Source organism: Oncorhynchus kisutch, linkage group LG17 (assembly GCF_002021735.2).
Source record: "Oncorhynchus kisutch isolate 150728-3 linkage group LG17, Okis_V2, whole genome shotgun sequence".
In the NCBI taxonomy this organism is placed as follows: domain Eukaryota; kingdom Metazoa; phylum Chordata; class Actinopteri; order Salmoniformes; family Salmonidae; genus Oncorhynchus; species Oncorhynchus kisutch.
The window spans coordinates 32,808,880-32,825,922 of NC_034190.2; the positions used below are offsets into that span (position 1 = coordinate 32,808,880).

The 17,043-nt window shown below is 42.2% G+C and overlaps 3 protein-coding genes across 5 annotated transcripts; 1 reads left to right on the forward strand and 2 right to left on the reverse strand.

Annotated features, from left to right (window-relative positions):
* Positions 1-4,022: 4,022 nt before the first annotated feature.
* Positions 4,023-8,767, reverse strand: LOC109907490 (E3 ubiquitin-protein ligase RNF139-like). Of its 2 annotated transcripts, none has more exons than XM_031793581.1 (2): positions 7,972-8,767; positions 4,023-6,869 (listed from the first exon to the last, which is right to left on the reverse strand). In XM_031793581.1, exons 1-2 carry the CDS (start codon positions 7,997-7,999, stop codon positions 5,020-5,022), a joined length of 1,878 nt encoding a protein of 625 aa, XP_031649441.1. In that variant the 5' UTR covers positions 8,000-8,767; the 3' UTR covers positions 4,023-5,019. The 2 variants fall into 2 exon arrangements, with proteins under 2 accessions (XP_031649441.1, XP_020361066.1); XM_020505477.2 differs by having other exon boundaries at positions 8,413-8,761.
* A 1,176-nt stretch (positions 8,768-9,943) lies between these two features.
* Positions 9,944-13,267, reverse strand: tatdn1 (TatD DNase domain containing 1). Of its 2 annotated transcripts, none has more exons than XM_020507092.2 (12): positions 13,175-13,267; positions 12,636-12,701; positions 12,384-12,433; positions 12,046-12,109; positions 11,763-11,906; positions 11,560-11,602; positions 11,342-11,427; positions 11,210-11,250; positions 11,005-11,081; positions 10,830-10,900; positions 10,600-10,726; positions 9,944-10,377 (listed from the first exon to the last, which is right to left on the reverse strand). In XM_020507092.2, exons 1-12 carry the CDS (start codon positions 13,239-13,241, stop codon positions 10,275-10,277), a joined length of 939 nt encoding a protein of 312 aa, XP_020362681.1. In that variant the 5' UTR covers positions 13,242-13,267; the 3' UTR covers positions 9,944-10,274. The 2 variants fall into 2 exon arrangements, with proteins under 2 accessions (XP_020362681.1, XP_020362682.1); XM_020507093.2 differs by lacking the exon at positions 13,175-13,267 and adding an exon at positions 12,805-12,964.
* A 219-nt stretch (positions 13,268-13,486) lies between these two features.
* Positions 13,487-16,998, forward strand: ndufb9 (NADH:ubiquinone oxidoreductase subunit B9). Its single transcript, XM_020505480.2, has 4 exons — positions 13,487-13,629; positions 13,960-14,152; positions 15,882-15,995; positions 16,625-16,998. Exons 1-4 carry the CDS (start codon positions 13,541-13,543, stop codon positions 16,754-16,756), a joined length of 528 nt encoding a protein of 175 aa, XP_020361069.1. The 5' UTR covers positions 13,487-13,540; the 3' UTR covers positions 16,757-16,998.
* Positions 16,999-17,043: the final 45 nt, after the last annotated feature.

Here is a 17,043-nt window from a genome sequence, read left to right on the forward strand (position 1 = left end):
AGCTCCGGACCTGAAGCAAGGATATGCATATTCTTGAAACCATTTGAAAGAAAACACTTTGAAGTTTGTGGAAATGTGAAATTAAGTAGGAGAATATAGCACATTCGATCTGGTAAAAGATAATACAAAGAAAAAATGTATATTTTTTTAATTTATTTTTAATCATATTTGAAATTGAAGAGAAAGGCCACAATGTATTATTCCAGTTTAGGCACAATTTAGACTTTGGCCAATAGATGGCAGTAATGTATGTGCAACGTTTTAGACTGATCCAATGAACCATTCCATTCTGTTCAGAATATTGTATCAAGTCTGCCCAAATGTGCCTAATTGGTTTATTAATACACTGCTAATCCAGTCATTAGTGGTGGTATATTGGCCATATAACACAACCCCCTGGGGTGCCTTATTGCTATGTAATTTGAACAGTAAAAAGTAATTGTCTGTCATACCGGTGGTATATGGTCTGATATACCAAGGCTTTCAGCCAAGCAGCATTCAGGGTTTGAACCAGGTTTATAATTGTAATTAAATCCCTTTTGTGCATGTGTATAAATATTGATAAATCAGACAGGAGAGTTTGAGTGATGGCAGGGTAGCCTAGTGGTTAGAGCGTTGGACCGGAAGGTTGCAAGTTCAAATCCCCGAGCTGACAAGGTACAAATCTGTCATTCTGCCCCTGAACAGGCAGTTAACCCACTGTTCCTAGGCCGTCATTGAAAATAAGAATTTGTTCTTAACTGACTTGCCTAGTTAAATAAAGGTAAAGAAAAATAAAATTGGTCATAGGATTTCTAAATCTCTGAGCAAGAAACACTCAGGCAAACTTGAAAAAAAAATTGTTAGGCTATTTTCTGGCAATTGTGCCAGATGTTAAGACTACAAACTGTTATAAATGGCCCATTAGCGTGATTGGTTTGTCATTTCAATAGGTTTAGGCTACAGACAAAAATCTGGGTTTATCAATTCAACTTTGCCATGGTTTGCTTAGATAAAGGTAAGTCCCTGATAGGCCTACACCTCATTTCATATAGTCTACACTAGCCTAGACAAGATGAAGGTAAAATGTCAACTGAACAATTTAGCAGCATGCTTTATTCAAATTAAGACTACTTTATTCAACATGAATAGTGAAGCGATTTCGAGGTAAGTGCTTGTTTTTCACAATAGCCTGCTGGAATAGGCTACTGAGGATGGGGTCATAATTTCAATCACTGAATTAAATATTAATAATATGTACACTACCGGTCAAGATTTTAGAACACCTACTTATTCAAGGGTTTTTCTTTATTTTTAAAAAACTATTTTCTACATTGTAGAATAATAGTGAAGACATCAAAACTTTGAATGAGTAGATGTTCTAAAACTTTTGATGTTAGTGTATTAGGAACAGAATATGCTTGTCAACAACAGACAGTGTTTTGGATATAAAAAAAAAAACTGTAGCCTAATCTGACTAGTTACCGTCAATCTAATGCGTTCTAACAACTGACCGGCAATTGCGATAGTTTAGATAACTTAAAATGTATTTAACTAAACATTCCCATTAATAATTGCATAATAACACAATGCTACAACAGTTATAGGCTATTTATTAAATTGGTTTGCCAGCCCCATGTAGGCTACACAAGTGGCACATTGATTTGCAATGACTAAATGATATCATAATTTCAACATATTTATTGTATCAAATGGTAGCCTACAATGGTATACAAATTAATAGGCTACAACAGAGTCAAATGTATCATTCTCCACATAAAAGAACCAAGCGAGGGAGTTCACAAACTTCCATTTATAATTTCTACTCCGGGAGCCCCCGAGACCCAAGAACTGAGCACGCATAAAACACTTCGCTTGAAGGCAAAGTCTACATTAGAATATTGATGTAACGAGCTGTAGTGCGCCCAAAGTCGTTTTCCACTACTTTGCCTCCATTATTTCTTGATGTGCAGGAAAACGTTTTGGAAATAGGTGTCCCCATAATTATGATCTAAATAGCCTACCTACAAATGGTAAAACGTAGTCACGATGTGCGCGCGTGCTACTCTTTCCTCACGTTCAGTAATTGCGTCAATCACTGCCTGACGGTCAGCAGCAGGTCACAGTGAAATATATATTTTTAAGAGAAATGCCATGGCGGCCGCGGTGCAATTTAGAAATAGCCCAAAAACATGCAACCCGCGAACAATAGATTTTTACCACTACATCGTTTTCAAAGTAGCCCTAAAGTACAAACACAGTTTCTCTCCACCAAATATGGTAGTGAGAGAAAGTCCAGTCGTGGATAGTGGGCGAGGATGGAACTATTTGAAACTGGGCCGCTAATTTTCTCATCGATGAAACATCTGATCTCAATAAATATGTCACGAACACAATGCACTACGTTTTATAGACTTGACGATTTGCCAAAGTTTTTTTTATTTAAATTACGTTGTTTAGAAGTGCCAGATCGAATTTAGTTTGTCAACACGCCCACTTCAGAGGAGGCGTTCCCTAACGGAAATAGCATCTTGCAAGCTCGTGCTTGGCTTTGACCTTAACCCTAACCCTTGCCTGTTCTGGCCACTGTGCTTAATTTGCTCCCCCTGTAAACGACACAGATGAACTATCCAGGGTTAGTTATACTTATCTTTCTTATTACATTAGTATACACGTGTGATGATAATAATAAGTACCTTTGTTTTGCAAAATAATGTGGAGTAATTGCTGCATTGTCAAGCATCTACGCTACATGACCAAAAGAATGTGGAGACCTGCTCGTTGAGCATCTCATTCCAAAATGATGGGCATTAATATTGAGTTGTACCCCCTTTGCTGCTTTAACAGCCTCCACTCTTCTGGGAAGGTTTTCCACTAGATGTTGGAACATTGCTGCAGGGACTTGCTTCCATTCAGCCACAAGAGCATTCGTGAGGTAGTACGCAGTTGGTGTTCTAATTCATGGGGTTGAAGTAAGGGCTCTGTGCAGGCCAGTCAAGTTCTTTCATACCGATCTCAACAAACCATTTCTGTATGGACCTCGCTTTGTGCACGGGGGAATTGTCATGCTGAAACAGGAAAGGACCAACCCAAAACTTTTGCCACAAAGTTGCAAGCACAGAATCGTCTAGAATCTCATTTTATGCTGTGGTGTTAAGATTTCCCTTCACTGGAACTAAGAGGCCTAGCCCAAACCATGAAAAACCATCCTAGACCATTGTTCCTTCACCACCAAACTTCACAGTTGGCACTATGCATTGGGTCAGGTAGCGTTCTCCTGGCATCCGCAAAAACAGATTAGTCTTTCGGACTGCAGTATGGTGAAGCCGTGATTCATCACTCCTGCTCCAGAGTCCAATGGTGGCGAGCTTTACACCACTCCAGCCAACACTTGGCATCAACATGGTGGGATTTTTCTCTGTAAAATTAATTTTGCGAGAAATTGCGGTGGAAACGCCTTTATGCGCAAATAATGATATAATAACCATCACGCAATTATATGTTGTGTGGTCCTCACAGTACGACTCGTGAAACCATGCAGTTTATTAGGCTACAGATTAAATAAATTATGAACTTCACATGTTGGTCAAAGTGCACGTGGATGAGTTTGACACTCCTTTCCAATATATGTAACGTTAGAGGGTCTTATTCTGATGACATGGTGATCGGTGCTTTGCTGCCGTTTGTCAAATACAAATATCGCTTTTATCCATAATAATCTCATGTAGGTATCCTACCCGCACTGTAGCTGCGAATTGATTTCTAGATAACGTTAACCCAACAGTTTTTCTGAAAATGCGAAAAATCTAACTATTGAGGATAAAAGTCTGTGCGTGATGACGTCGTGCACATAAAAATAACGTTCGCTGTTAAATTCTAACACCGAATGAATACAACATTATTTTATGCAGATTTCAGAATATTCGCATGAAAATCTGATGCAAATTGGATGGAAATGTAGCTCATGTAATGCTGATATGAAAAGGTAACTCACTAGCGTGTACTACAGTGTTAAGTTATTCTTGAGCACTTATTGACCAAACCACTATTAAAGATGATTTTATTTACATGAATCTTTTTTTAATACAAAATGCAAAATGAACAGCTTTACCTGTCATTAAAAGCAAACAACTAAACCAATAATCAAAGTCCTTCATTGCTGAAACAAACTGAAACACAGCTTTTCAATTAAATAAGATGCCTCTCAATTCCTGATTAAGACAAGTGATACTTTCAGTCATTTCAATTCACCATGATTAATAATAATTACTATTGTATTGAAGATAACACTGTAATCTTTAGTTGCTCTGGAAGCTGTTGCCATTTCTAAAGAATGTCATTTCAGTTGTAAAATGTAAAATCAACTGCCCTTTTAAAAACTAAAAACTGCAAAAGTGCGGATAAGCATCACTAACAAAACTATTTCAACCAAGTGAGTTGAAGTGCAGAGATCTCTTAATGAACACATGGTCTGAGCAAAACATGGTGCAATGTTGCGGTTTCATTTCCAAGGTAAGACTCAAACATCTCTTGAAGTCGAGTCAAGTAGCATCTCTCAAAACACTCATTTGAATACAACCTTCTCTTTTCTAAGGGAAAGTGTATTTTTATTACATGTACAATAACGTACACAATTTAAGCAAGGTCACACAAGAGACCAGTAGTAATAATAATAAGAGGTATATCTGTGATTACAGTAGAACTTCACGTTTTAATTAAACCTCTTCTTGGCGCCGGAGCTCTTGGAGGCCCTCTCGGCTCCCTGCTTACTTTCTTTCAGCAAAACAGCAAACACACGACCAACAGCATCCCTACAAAACACAAGGAATGTGGGTCTCTCACACAGAACTGCACCTGTTGGGACACCCAACCACCTAGGCACACTTCATCATAGCAGCTACACCTCTGCAAGCCCTTGGAGGAGCTAACCCAAAGACAAACAAAAAAGGAAACAAATCTTAAGAGTGAAAATGAGTGACATCCCTGATGTTGAGAAAATGTACTTAAATATATATAATACATTTATCTCTATAGGGCTGATCAGTCCCCGTTAGAGTCTGTGTCATCATTAATATAGTCTTCCTCTATGGGCGTTTCACCGTTCTCTGTCCCCCACTCATCCTCGTCATACTCAATACTATCATTATCCTCCAGTAGTTCATTCTCATGCTCAGGCCCACCTGCGGCTGCTGCAGCCTCTGCCCCGCCGGGCTCTGCAAACTGGCCCAGGTCCCCGCCTGGCGCCACGTAGCCGTTGTTGTTGAAGGGCACCCTGTCCCGGGCCTCCTCCTCAATGTACACCTTCTGGTGGCACATGGGACACGTGTCCTGGATGTAGAGCCACTTACGGAGGCAGAGTGCGTGGAAGTAGTGTTGGCACGGCGTGATACGTGCCGACGTGGCAAACTCCTGGTAGCATATGGCGCAGACGTCCTCGATGTCACGCAGCTGGCCACCCTTCACCTCCGGCAGGGAGTTGATCTTCTTGACAGCCGTACGGCGGTTGATGAAGGTCTTCCAGCCGTTCTTGGCCTGCAGGTAGATGTTGAAGTAGGCGTGGAGGCACATCATGCAGGCGCGGATCTTGCTGCCCGCCTCGAACATCATGGTGTAGGCGCCGTTTCCAAACATGATGACGCCAAAGACAAACTCGATGACGTTGCCTGTGGAGCGCACGCAGTAGACGTAGTCGTCCAGCTTCTCCCACAGCACGTTGTAGTAGCCATCCACCATAAACAGGGCGTAGACCGTCAGCGACACCACCACCTTGAGGCAGAGCTCCACACAGAAGGCCGTGACGGCGAACAGCCAGGTGTTGAGGGCGTAGCGGTGCCACAGGGTGTAGCTGAGCACAACAGGCAGCACGAAGAGGCAGAGCGATACCAGCAGGACCGGGAAGTGGCGGCGGAAGGAGGAGACGTGCGAGGCACTCAGCGACATGAGCACGGGGTCCGTCATGCCATGGATGAAGTGGAGGATGGCAGTCAGCAGAAGGCACATGTTGCGGCTGAGCCGCACCAGCCGTTCCTCAGGGTCCAGACCACTCAGGCCCGTTTGCAGGGCCAGGATGAAGAAAAGAACGGGCGCCACGAAGCCCAGCCGCTTGTCCTCTTCCTCGGTGGAGCCGATGAATGCCAGGATGCTGAGGCCCAGGTAGTGGGCGATGGACGAGATGACGGCACTCATGCCCAACACGGTCAGTGTAGAGTCGCAGCCACTGATGATAAGGTTGCTGAACAGGTCCCAGAAGACGTCCCACGTCAGGTAGCTGTGTTCGCCGCTCTCGTGCCGCACCACCTTGACTACGTAGACCAGGATGATGGCCTGCGCTGTCATGCGTGTGAGCCAGAAGACACGCAGCACGTCCGGGAAGTGGATCCTCTTCCAGGTGTCCTCCACCAGAAGCTGCAGCCCATAGATGCGGTACATGTGGCGCACCAGCAGGTAGACGTAACGGCAGGAGTAGTAGAACCACTTGAGCTTAAGGGCCAGGCACACAGCCGTGTTCAGAGCCAGAGCCAGGCCCGAGGCCACCGCTACCAGTTGCCGTACGTCCACGGGAAGCTCGATGATGAGCCCCCACAGCGGAATCATGACATCCAGGACCACAAGAGCAGCAAACACAGACTGAATGTTTAGCAGCGCCACATAGCCCATGCCAAAAAGGAGTTGCACCACAGCCATGCCCAGCCATAGGGTGGGCCCGTTTCGTGGTACGAGTCTAAAGCCCAGCGCTGCTTTGTAGTAGGCGCTGTAGAAGTCTATGTGAGATATGGCGTAGTAGTTGATAAGAACGGCCACCACTCCCAGGAGCACAGCAAAGAATAGCGTGTAAAACTTGAATAGGGCCTTCTGGGACAACACCAGGACCACACTGGAGACCATGATACCTGAAACAAATTCAAACCAGTGTCAACATGACATCAAGTGAAACAGACGATCTACTGTACAAAATGTCTTGATATATGATAAGGTTTAGAACTACATTTAGCTGGAGAGGGATCAGTAATTTGGTAGTATCTTACTTTAGGCAAACTACCAACCCTACCGTTGAGCTTGATTACACTGAACTATAGTCAGAAAACTTACCTCACTGCAGGGATGGGATATGCCACTGTACTCCAAATTGTACCTTTATCCACACTGATGCATCGAGAATATTGAAATACTGCTAGTTCTCCTGGGAAAAAAACACTTTTCGTCCTCATACGAGGTAGCCCTAGCAGCCATTATGAAATGGCACGTCACGTTGAACAATGGCGGACACTGCCATTTCAAAATTGGCTGCAGTGTTTACTGTTTGCTAATATGAGGATGAAAAGGGCAGTGTTCCAGGAAAACGAACAGTATTTCAACATTCTCTATGTATCAGTGTGGATGAAGTGTAACTTGATATACAGTGGCATATCCCTTCCCTGCATGGAGGTTTTCAGACCCAAATCTCACTTCGGCTCCACTGTGTCTTAATGTAATTATGATTGCATTCCGACCCCAGTGTAGTTCAGTGTAATCAAACGCAAAGGTAGGGTCGGTATATAAAACTTTCTGAAAACATGTGTAACGATTTACATGTTTGCAAGGAGAGAGAGTAGTATGGTAACTTGCAGGGTAGGTAGGCTGTTTGACAAGGGTCATGCAAACATAGTGTTGGACTTGAGGGCAGTAAGTATGGCCAAAAAGTAACTGATCAAACACACAGAGGTCAGAAAACTATCTAGACATGTTTGTTTGCCTGTGACAGTATTGACAGGCCAAAATGAAGGCCTGTCAGTTATTTGTCCTGCATTGACAAAACAGGTTTACCCATACTTCATAACCTTACTTACTAGCTACTTGGCCATAGGTAAATTATCCTACAACACCTGGCTGGTATTAATTTGTCTGATAGCCAATATGTTGATCATATGCCTGCCTAACGTTACTTGCCTGCCTAACGCTGGCTAGCTAAATGTACTAGAAAGCCCAGGAGTAAGGGGTAGGGTTATTAGCTACCTATCTGGCTAACAACTGCAAAGAACATGGTCTTCGTGTTGTTATCACTGGCTCCCGAGTGGCACAGACGCAGCGGTCAAAGGCACTGCATCTCAGTGCTAGAGCCGTTACAACAGAGCCTGGTTCGATTTCAGGCTGTATCACAACCGGCCGTGATTGGGAGTCCCATAATGCGGCGCACAGGAATTGGCCCAGCGTCTTCCAGGTTGGGGTTTGGCCGTCATTGTCAATAATAATTTGTTCTTAACTGATTTGCCTAGTTAAATAAAGTTCAAATAACAAACATAAAACGGCTTTGGGAGGATTGGGCTGTGGTCCAGGCCCGCGCGGTTGACAGGTGACACAAGTCAGCCACACTGACGTCTGCAATAGTAACTAGTTAGCTGTCAAGAGGGTGACAGCGGCTCGCATGTAGGGGTCCAAAACTACTAATAATCTTACCCATTACTCGGATTAAAATCTTGCCCGCTGTTCCGACCCATCCTGACCCAGGATCATAGTAAGAGTTAAAAATGGCGTCGATAATAAAGATACAAGGGACTCGAAATGCCACATCCAGCACGGTCAAGGCTTGTTGGCCGATTCGGATATTAGCTGAGGCCATGGCTTAGGGCGTAAGTCCTGGAGGACTCGGTCACTCCGTTTAAAGAGTTAAAAACTCCAGCTTCTCGCTTCTTTTGGTGTCAACTTCCCACACGTTATTTAACGGGGTCCGTACAATCCGCCATATTCACTGCCCTCCTGTTGCTATGGAAAGAACGCGGAAGTTGCTACTTTTTTAAAACCCTCGTGACGTTTTGGACGTCAAAAGGTGTAGTCTGTGACGTAACGACGTGCTTCAAAGATTTTTTTATAACTAACCCAAGATAGACCAGAGCCTGTCTTTTCCAATGGGAGTGATTTTATCATAGTGGGGAGAACAAGCAGGGAGATGATGGGCAGAGCCAAGCACCAGCTACTGAGATTCTATTGGCGCGTTGTAGCAATTATTTGCCTAATCTGTGAAGTGCGCATGTGCAATAACTCTTCTAAACGCACATTTCAGAAACTTTGGCAAAGGGTGAAGTCTGCAAGTTTTTGGAAACAGAATACTGTATGTAGATCAAATGTTTTATTGATGAGAAAATCTGCAGAATGTTGGCCAAAATCCATCTCGCTCCATCTTTCCCGCTGCCGGCCACAGGGCTTCTTCCTCTCATCACCATATTTGGTAGTGAGTGGAAACGCCAACCGGATGCTTCACATTTAGACATCTGGCGAAATATCTGGCGCATTCTCCTATTCGTGGCTTTATGGTGCTTTCTGCCGCGTTCACGTGCTATTTGGAAATAGGATACTTTATGACAATATTACATCAATACAAAAGTTACATGGGGAACACAAGGGGCAGCAGGTAACCTAGTGGTTAGAGCGTTGTGCCAGTAACCTTTCGAATCCCTGAGCTGACAAAGTAAAAATCTGTGGTTCCGCCCCTGAACAAGGCAATTAACCCACTGTTCACCAGTAGGCCGTCATTGTACATAAGAATTTGTTCTTAACTTACTTGCCTAGTTAAATAAAGGTTAAAATACTTATACTTAAGTGATAATGCCCTCGAATCCGGTGTTTGGAGGATATATTAGCACGGGTGTTGTTCAGGCTGGCTTCGAGGGCATTACCCCTTTTATACAACACATTAAAATAACGATTAACATTTTTATTAAAAACGTTATTTTGATGAATTAATTCATACTATTTCACACTTCCACAAGATAGTCCCGATACAAATCTAGGTTTGCTACCCAAGCCGGCTGGTCGTTCGATCTATTGGTTCGGTTGCCAGAGACACGACCCAGTCGTTCAGTCTTTTTGATCTGTATCTATGGACGTTACCCAGTTGTTCTTTCTAAATGTTTCATTGCCATACTGGCTGGCAATGTTCTTATCCCTTGCTTTCCGCTGTTGAACACAAAATGTTAGTCTAAAATAAATGTGAGATAATGTCTAGATTATTTTTATTGTGGAGATCAAGTTTATAACGTCCCTCCCTGGGCTGATGAAACAGTGGATTGCACAGTGAGATGGAACAGAGCAAATAGGCATTTTAAGGCCATGCTAACTAAATTCTCCATGCAAAGTTAGTGATAAGGCATTTCTGAGGACTTCACTGATTGACACCAGCAAGTGCTAACATGAGCAGTTGGAGCCAATTGGCAGATGGTGTAAACATAAACCACTCTTGAAGAGTAGCATGAAATGCTCTTCCTTAAGGGCAAAAGGCATCTTCAAATTAGGTCCGGGAAAATGTATTTTTGGAAAAGTAATCAGCTTCCAGTAAAGAATACTTTCATAGTGGTGTTGTAAATTATGTTTGCCATCTCCACAGGATCCTCATTCCTTGCAGCAGCCATGATTTCAAGCACTTGTCTGGAACAAAGGAGAAAAAGCGATTCACATGACAAAAAGTCAGATATCATCCTGAACAACAACACAATGAGATCACAGGGCTAATCAATTCAGCTGGTAATGCTCAGATTAGCATGAATGAATGAACAAGTCCAAGTTGGGTCATCACTGTAACATACTATATGCTAAGGAGACCCCCAGATTTTGTACAATCCCTTTCAACCTAGGGACCAACTGACATACATGATATGGCAAGGCTCGTTCCTGTCCTTCAAGCAGTGTCCTGCCTCCCATTTCTTCTTGGTGGGAAATGTAGTTTTGATGTGCTTGGCCCCCGCATGAGTGTTCTTCACCCCACACCATGGAGCATCTAGAAATGAGAGGAGAGCATTCACTCAAACTAGCATTCTCCCAATGTTCTGAAGCAAAATGAGACAGATTAATATCAGCACTTTTTCTCAGCAGTCACAAACCTGTCTCAATCATCAGTCTTTCACTGGGAATGGACTTCATCGCTTCAATATTTGCTCCTGTTTTCAAAGAACTGAAATGGTGAGAGAACAAAAACAAAGATTTGGCATGAAATAGACCATATTTACACAGGTCACTATTCTCCATAATAACTTCTCAACCTCAAAATGATCTCACCAGCCGTTTATGCCAATATATAGATCCAGGTCAGTGAGGGCAGCAGCATCTTCTTTAGTTCCATCAAAAGAATGGACCTGGTAGATTTGAAAAGCATTCAATGACACTGATTTATAACTTTTCTAGGGGTCAAGGGGAAATAATGTATTCATTACATGAATGGTTCTCAACAACAAAATAGCATCTGATTGAGAAATGTCCTTACCACACCTCCGACACATCTGTCTCTGTTTCTCTTCATGATGTCTGCCAAGAAAACAAATGACAATATAAAACATTAGCCATTGTCATGGCATCAAGAGGCAGATGTTGTATATGTGTGAGACAACAAACATACCAAGAAAGTCCTTATGCGAGTTTCTGCAGTGAAGGAACATTGGCAGTTTGGTTTCCTCAGCCAAGTCGAACTGCTTCTCAAAATACCTGTCACAGGGAAAAAGTGGTTTGATGCACTTATAATCTTAACTTTGACATTTTTCCTTTCGTTAAGTGCAGTATATTATTTGTATTGGTGCAGTCTAGAAACATTATTCTAAAAGAAAAAAGGTAACTCACTTAATTTGAGTTTCTTTTGGACAGAATTCCAACCTGTCAAAATCTGTGATGTTGAGAGCAGAGGCATATAGTGGGCTAAATAACTTGACCCATTTATTGTACATGTACCAGTATGTTGAAACTGTAAACAACACTAAAACATACATGTATAACAGATACTGTTAAGAGTTAGAGATGATGACAATATATGGCTGCCAACCTACCTAATCCACATTCTCCAATGGCCACCACCTTGCCCTTGTTTGATGTTGCCAACTCCCTCAGTGATGTGAAGTACTGATCTGGTCCACTCTGTTCAAACTCGCTGCAGCGTGTTGGATGACATCCAACCGTACTGTAAAATTCCTCTGTGCATAGAAACAAATTGGATGACCATAATGAAACTGTTATAATGAAACTGTTATAACTCTGATAGCGCTGACAAAATGTATTGAACACGAGTGAATAATCATTTTAATCCTAGTCATTTTGATACATCATCATTACCTCTGGACTCTGCTAATTTGAGGGCCTCCTTGCTGTCTTCAAGATTTCCCCCCGTGATCATGAACTGTAAGCATTAAGGAACATGACCCAAGGTTCTCCAACCTGGTTCCTGGAGAGCTACGCTCCTGTAGGTTTTCACTCCAACCCCAGTTGTAACTAACCTAAGTCGGTGTATCAACCAGCTAATTATTAGGATCAGGTGCCGTAGATTAGGGTTAGAGTGAAAACCAACAGGACAGTTGCTCTCCAGGAAAAGGGTTGGATAGCCTTGATATAGGCTATTCACACAATATAATATTTATGATATTGACATGAAATTTAACTGACACAAATCTTACCTTTTGGACTCCAACTTTGACAGCACGGTCAATTATCTGATCAAAGTCACCTGCAAATTATTAATTTTTTTAAATACAAAAGTTGACAAATTTCTGGGTATATAACTAGGCAACAATGAAGTACAGATATGTTAGAAATGCTTAATACATTCCCAATCAGCCTAGCAAATGTAACGTATATTGCACATATCAGATCAGATGTTTCATTTGGCCGTGTTATGTAGCCCAAATGCATGTTCAACTCACACCTACCTTGGTGTTTTTGATTTCCTCTGTAAACTCCTCGAAACATAGTGTCCGTTAGGTTAATACCGATATCTGTGGAGCAGAATGGCATACATAATCATAACTCAGAAATCATATATCCCCTGCTTTATAGGCATCCATGTCTATAGTAAGTACTAAGCAGCTTGGTACTTACATAATTCACACAAGACAACCTTACATCACGTTCAGCTTTACCACAAATAGGCAGCTCAACAGCTATTTTGAACCGTGTATAAAGTTAGGCTATTGTCAAGTGGCACAGTAACAATAGACCATCTCTGATTCCTGTACAAGTTTCCATGCACAGCTAATGTAATGTAATAATGTATTGTTACATCAAGGGGCATAGTTCAGAAAACTGGCTAGACTAGCTGTCGTTCCGTAGTTGTGGTGGGTTCTGTAAGCTAAAATAGCTATCAGTAGTACTGTACATTCAGCAACACCCACTTCTCTAATTTAGACAACGTATAGTTGCTTGTAGTATATGGCAGCACTGCTCAATCCGAGCCCTGGTAACGTCTTACCTATAAATTTTAAGTGTGCCATCATTGCCAGGCTGCTGAAAGAAACTCCACATGCAATTTTGAGCATTTCCCATTATTCTACAACCTCATACACAATTACCATGTATAACCAAATAGATGCGCATATTTTATATTTACCTTTGTCTCAGGTGACGAAAAATGATAACAACGAAAGGAAATAGTATGTGTTGTGTATTATTACAGCCACTCTAGATCATTATCATATATTCTTTGCTATTATCAATATTGCTAAAATAGTAAAAATGTATATTACGCATCACGTAGGTGTAAACTGTAATGCCAAATCGCAGACATCCAATGTCCCACAATCCTCATCGCCGCCGAAGGTGACAGGGGACAGAAAAAATGGCAACTGCGTACCTTACTCACCACCAAAAAGTCTTGAGGCTGTACAAAAAATCATTGAGGCACCTTGAATCATGGTGTATTTTTAGGTAAGCAAAGTAGTTCTAGTTATGGAGTCGTATTGAATAATGTGCAATGTTCTTATCGACTGCATGGAACCAACTAGCTAGCTAGGTCACCCTCGGTTTACCCCTGCGCGGTGCTAATGTAACGATAAGCTCTCTGACATGCTATAGTAACTAGCTGATGGATAAACAATACATTAGCTAGCTATCTGCTCGATTCAAGTTGGTGTTTGCCTCTGTACTATGATAGCTAATGTGTTTAGCTAGCTGTCGATCATACACGCACAGTCAGTGTAGCCTATTGTTGTTGACATCAACGTTGGCACCACCTAACAGTACTAATTTGGATTACAGGGATAAATACCGCTTTTACGCGTGTATGATGAGGGCACGCTTCGACGAGGCCAAGGATGAGAAGGACATGGTCAAAGCCACTATGATGCTGAAGGCAGGAGAGGAGGAATTCTGGTCTAACCAACACCCCCAGCCTTACCTATTTCCTGACTCTCCCGGAGGAACTTCCTATGAAAGATATGAAATGTACAAGGTAACTAAATTAGGAGATTGTCCATCTGCATGTGCATTGTGTGTTACGGATTAGGGTCCATCTTTTATCCTGGGATTTACGGTATTACTAGTTAAGTACACAAGGGGGCACCAAAAATATGCATGAAAGCCCATTGATTGGGAGTCCATTACCACAATGCAAACAAAATTAGCACAAGTAATAGCAAATCTCCATGGAGGCTGCTAGCTGAATATGATAACGAGCGCAAATGAAAATAAAAAAAATTACAAAGACAGACAATCCAGCTCATTTAGTTACAGTACCAGTCAAATGTTTGGACACAGCTACTCATTCATGAATATATCACAGACAGTGTCACCAGCAAAGCACCATCACACTTCCTCCTCCATGCTTCACGGTGGGAACCACACATGCGGAGATCATCCGTTCACCTACTCTGCGTCTCACAAAGACACAGCAGTTGGAAAAAAAATCTCAAATTTGGACTCATCAGACCAAAGGACAGATTTCCACTTGTCTAATGTCCATTGCTCGTGTTTCTTTGCCCAAGCAAGTCTCTTGGGCCAAGAAGAGAGGTTTTTGAGACTGCACTTGAAGAAACTTTCAAAGTTTTTGAAATGTTCTGGATTGACAGACCTTCGTGTCTTAAAGTAATGATGGACTGTCATTTCTCATTGCTTATTGGAGCTCTTCTTGCCAGAATATGGACTTGTTTTTTACCAAATAGGGCTATTTTCTGTGTACCTTGTCACAACACACCTGATTGGCTCAAACGCATTAAGGAAAGAAAATTGCACGACTTAACAAGGCACACCTGTTAATTGAAATGCATTCCAAGTGACTACCTCATGAAGCTGGTTGAGAGAATGCCAATAGTGTGCAAAGCTGTCAAGGTGGCTACTTTGAAGAATCTCATATTTTATATTCAAATTTTAACACTTTTTGGCTGTGTTATCTCATAGTTTTGATGTCTTCACTACAATGTAGGAAATAGTCAAAATAAAGAAACTCTGGAATGAGTAGGTGTGTCCAAACTTTTGACTGGTACTGTAGGTAGGAGCTACTGAATGTCATTTTTGGTGACTTTGGACATTTACAAGCGAATGTGAACGAGAGACATTGTGCAAATGAACAAAGTTTTGTCGAAAGAAGAACAGTACAGGCTCTGAAGCAGCATGTGTACACGCTGTGCCTGGAGTCGCTAAAGCAACGGTCCTGCCTGCTTTGCTTAGAGAAGAGGTGGCAGGAGTAGACAGGGCCGAGAACGGACAGTACAAAAAACTCAAGGAAACCATGTAGTGGCAGCTGTACAGATAACTCATCCAAAGGGCATTGACTTCTCAAACACGGCCGATGCGAACACTGATGCCTTGTGACCTTATTAATCCAGCCACTTGTTTAGATAAACTTAGGGGTCGTGTTAACTTGCAAGTTTACACTGAATTCTTAGTTGTTAATTTTCTCAATCTAAAGGTACAACCTAGATTTGAGCCAATATCTTAAGTAGCTGCTGCTGAACAGGTTATTATAGCTGACACATTTTCATTTTCAAAAAACGACTTCATATCGAAGGACTGCATTTGACGGCCTGCACATGCGCAGTTCGGCACGAGATGACCGTTAGAACCGATTTACGTTTTTCTGTGCATGAGTTTAACTAGCCAAAGTCGCCATGACATCTCCAAGCTTGATCTGGGAATTCTATTGGAGAAGCAGTTTTCTTATTTCTTGTATTCTGTTTGTACAGGTCCCCGAATGGTGTCTAGATCACTGGCATCCGTCAGAGAAGGCCATGTATCCTGACTACTTTGCCAAGAGGGAGCAGTGGAAGAAGCTGCGAGAACAGAGCTGGGCAGGAGAGGTGAGTTAGGCTACAGTCCCTTTTCCATGAAGTGAAGAATTCTGTCCATTCTCTGTGCTAAACAAAGCATCAAAGTTAAAGAATGCATGGTTTGATGTTCACCAGTGGGTCTGTTTTTACATTTAGTAGTTTAGCACAAGCCCTTATCCATTGCGACTTAGTTAGTGCATTCATCTTAAGATAGTAAGCTATTTTAGAAGAAAAATGTACTATGATTGTGATATGTGGTCGTCCCACCTAGCTATCAGAAAAGTCACTGCTAGTAGGGGGGGAAAGCCAAGGGCAAGTGTTAGTTTACAAAAGGTACTTTTATGTTTTATTTTATATCTTTATATTTGCCGACAAGTACACTCCCCAACCTAAATCCTCCAAAAAGGGTCTGAGTTGGAAGTCTGGGAACATTTGATTTATGCAATGTTCGTTCAAGTCATAATCAGGGCCCTGGCATATTTTCTTTGGAGTTCTATAATTACTTCCCTCCTGTTGGATTAGAAATGACATTATCAAACGTTCATATGAATTAAATAACCCAATTATTTATACTCACTTCAGACCGCCGTATCAATCTACATCAATTGTTGAAATTTGAACTGTTCTGAGTCTTAAGCTGGTGTCATCTCTCGTTTCAGGTTCAGCAGCTGCAGGAAGAGACCCCTGCCATTGGGCCCAAGACCGAGGCCCTGCCCCCAGCCCGCAAGGACGGTGACCTCCCCCCTCTGTGGTGGCAGTACGTCACCCGCCCCAGGGAGCGCCCCGTCTAAGAGCCCCCGGATGACACTACCTGGTGATAACTCCATAGTGGCACATGGCAGCTCACCACGGTACCTACTACCACACAACAGCATGCAGATTCACCTCCTGGTGAATTACTATCCATCTGTATAGCTAATTATATAATGGAGTCGTTTTGGAAGAGGTTGCAGTATGTTTTTTCAAATGTACTGTAGATGTACTTCTTTTCCTGTACAAGGACATCTGTTTAAATAAATATGAGTATCATTCATGTGTCTCTTGATATGCAGTATTGACATTATAGTGTTGAGTATCT

What these genes read in the sequence shown, in the direction of transcription:
- LOC109907490 (XM_020505477.2), bottom strand. Translation starts at nt 8,575, where the DNA reads ATGGCCTCAGCTAATATCCGAATCGGCCAACAAGCCTTGACCGTGCTG. An exon ending in GATTTTAATCCGAGTAATGG is followed by an intron (nt 6,870 to 8,412) that starts GTAAGATTATTA and finishes AATTTGTTTCAG; the next exon opens with GTATCATGGTCTCCAGTGTG.
- tatdn1 (XM_020507092.2), bottom strand. Translation starts at nt 13,241, where the DNA reads ATGCTCAAAATTGCATGTGGAGTTTCTTTCAGCAGCCTGGCAATGATG. An exon ending in CAAATTAGCAGAGTCCAGAG is followed by an intron (nt 11,907 to 12,045) that starts GTAATGATGATG and finishes TTCTATGCACAG; the next exon opens with AGGAATTTTACAGTACGGTT. An exon ending in CTCGCATAAGGACTTTCTTG is followed by an intron (nt 11,251 to 11,341) that starts GTATGTTTGTTG and finishes TTTTCTTGGCAG; the next exon opens with ACATCATGAAGAGAAACAGA.
- ndufb9 (XM_020505480.2), top strand. Translation starts at nt 13,541, where the DNA reads ATGGCAACTGCGTACCTTACTCACCACCAAAAAGTCTTGAGGCTGTAC. An exon ending in AAAGATATGAAATGTACAAG is followed by an intron (nt 14,153 to 15,881) that starts GTAACTAAATTA and finishes CTGTTTGTACAG; the next exon opens with GTCCCCGAATGGTGTCTAGA. An exon ending in AACAGAGCTGGGCAGGAGAG is followed by an intron (nt 15,996 to 16,624) that starts GTGAGTTAGGCT and finishes CTCTCGTTTCAG; the next exon opens with GTTCAGCAGCTGCAGGAAGA.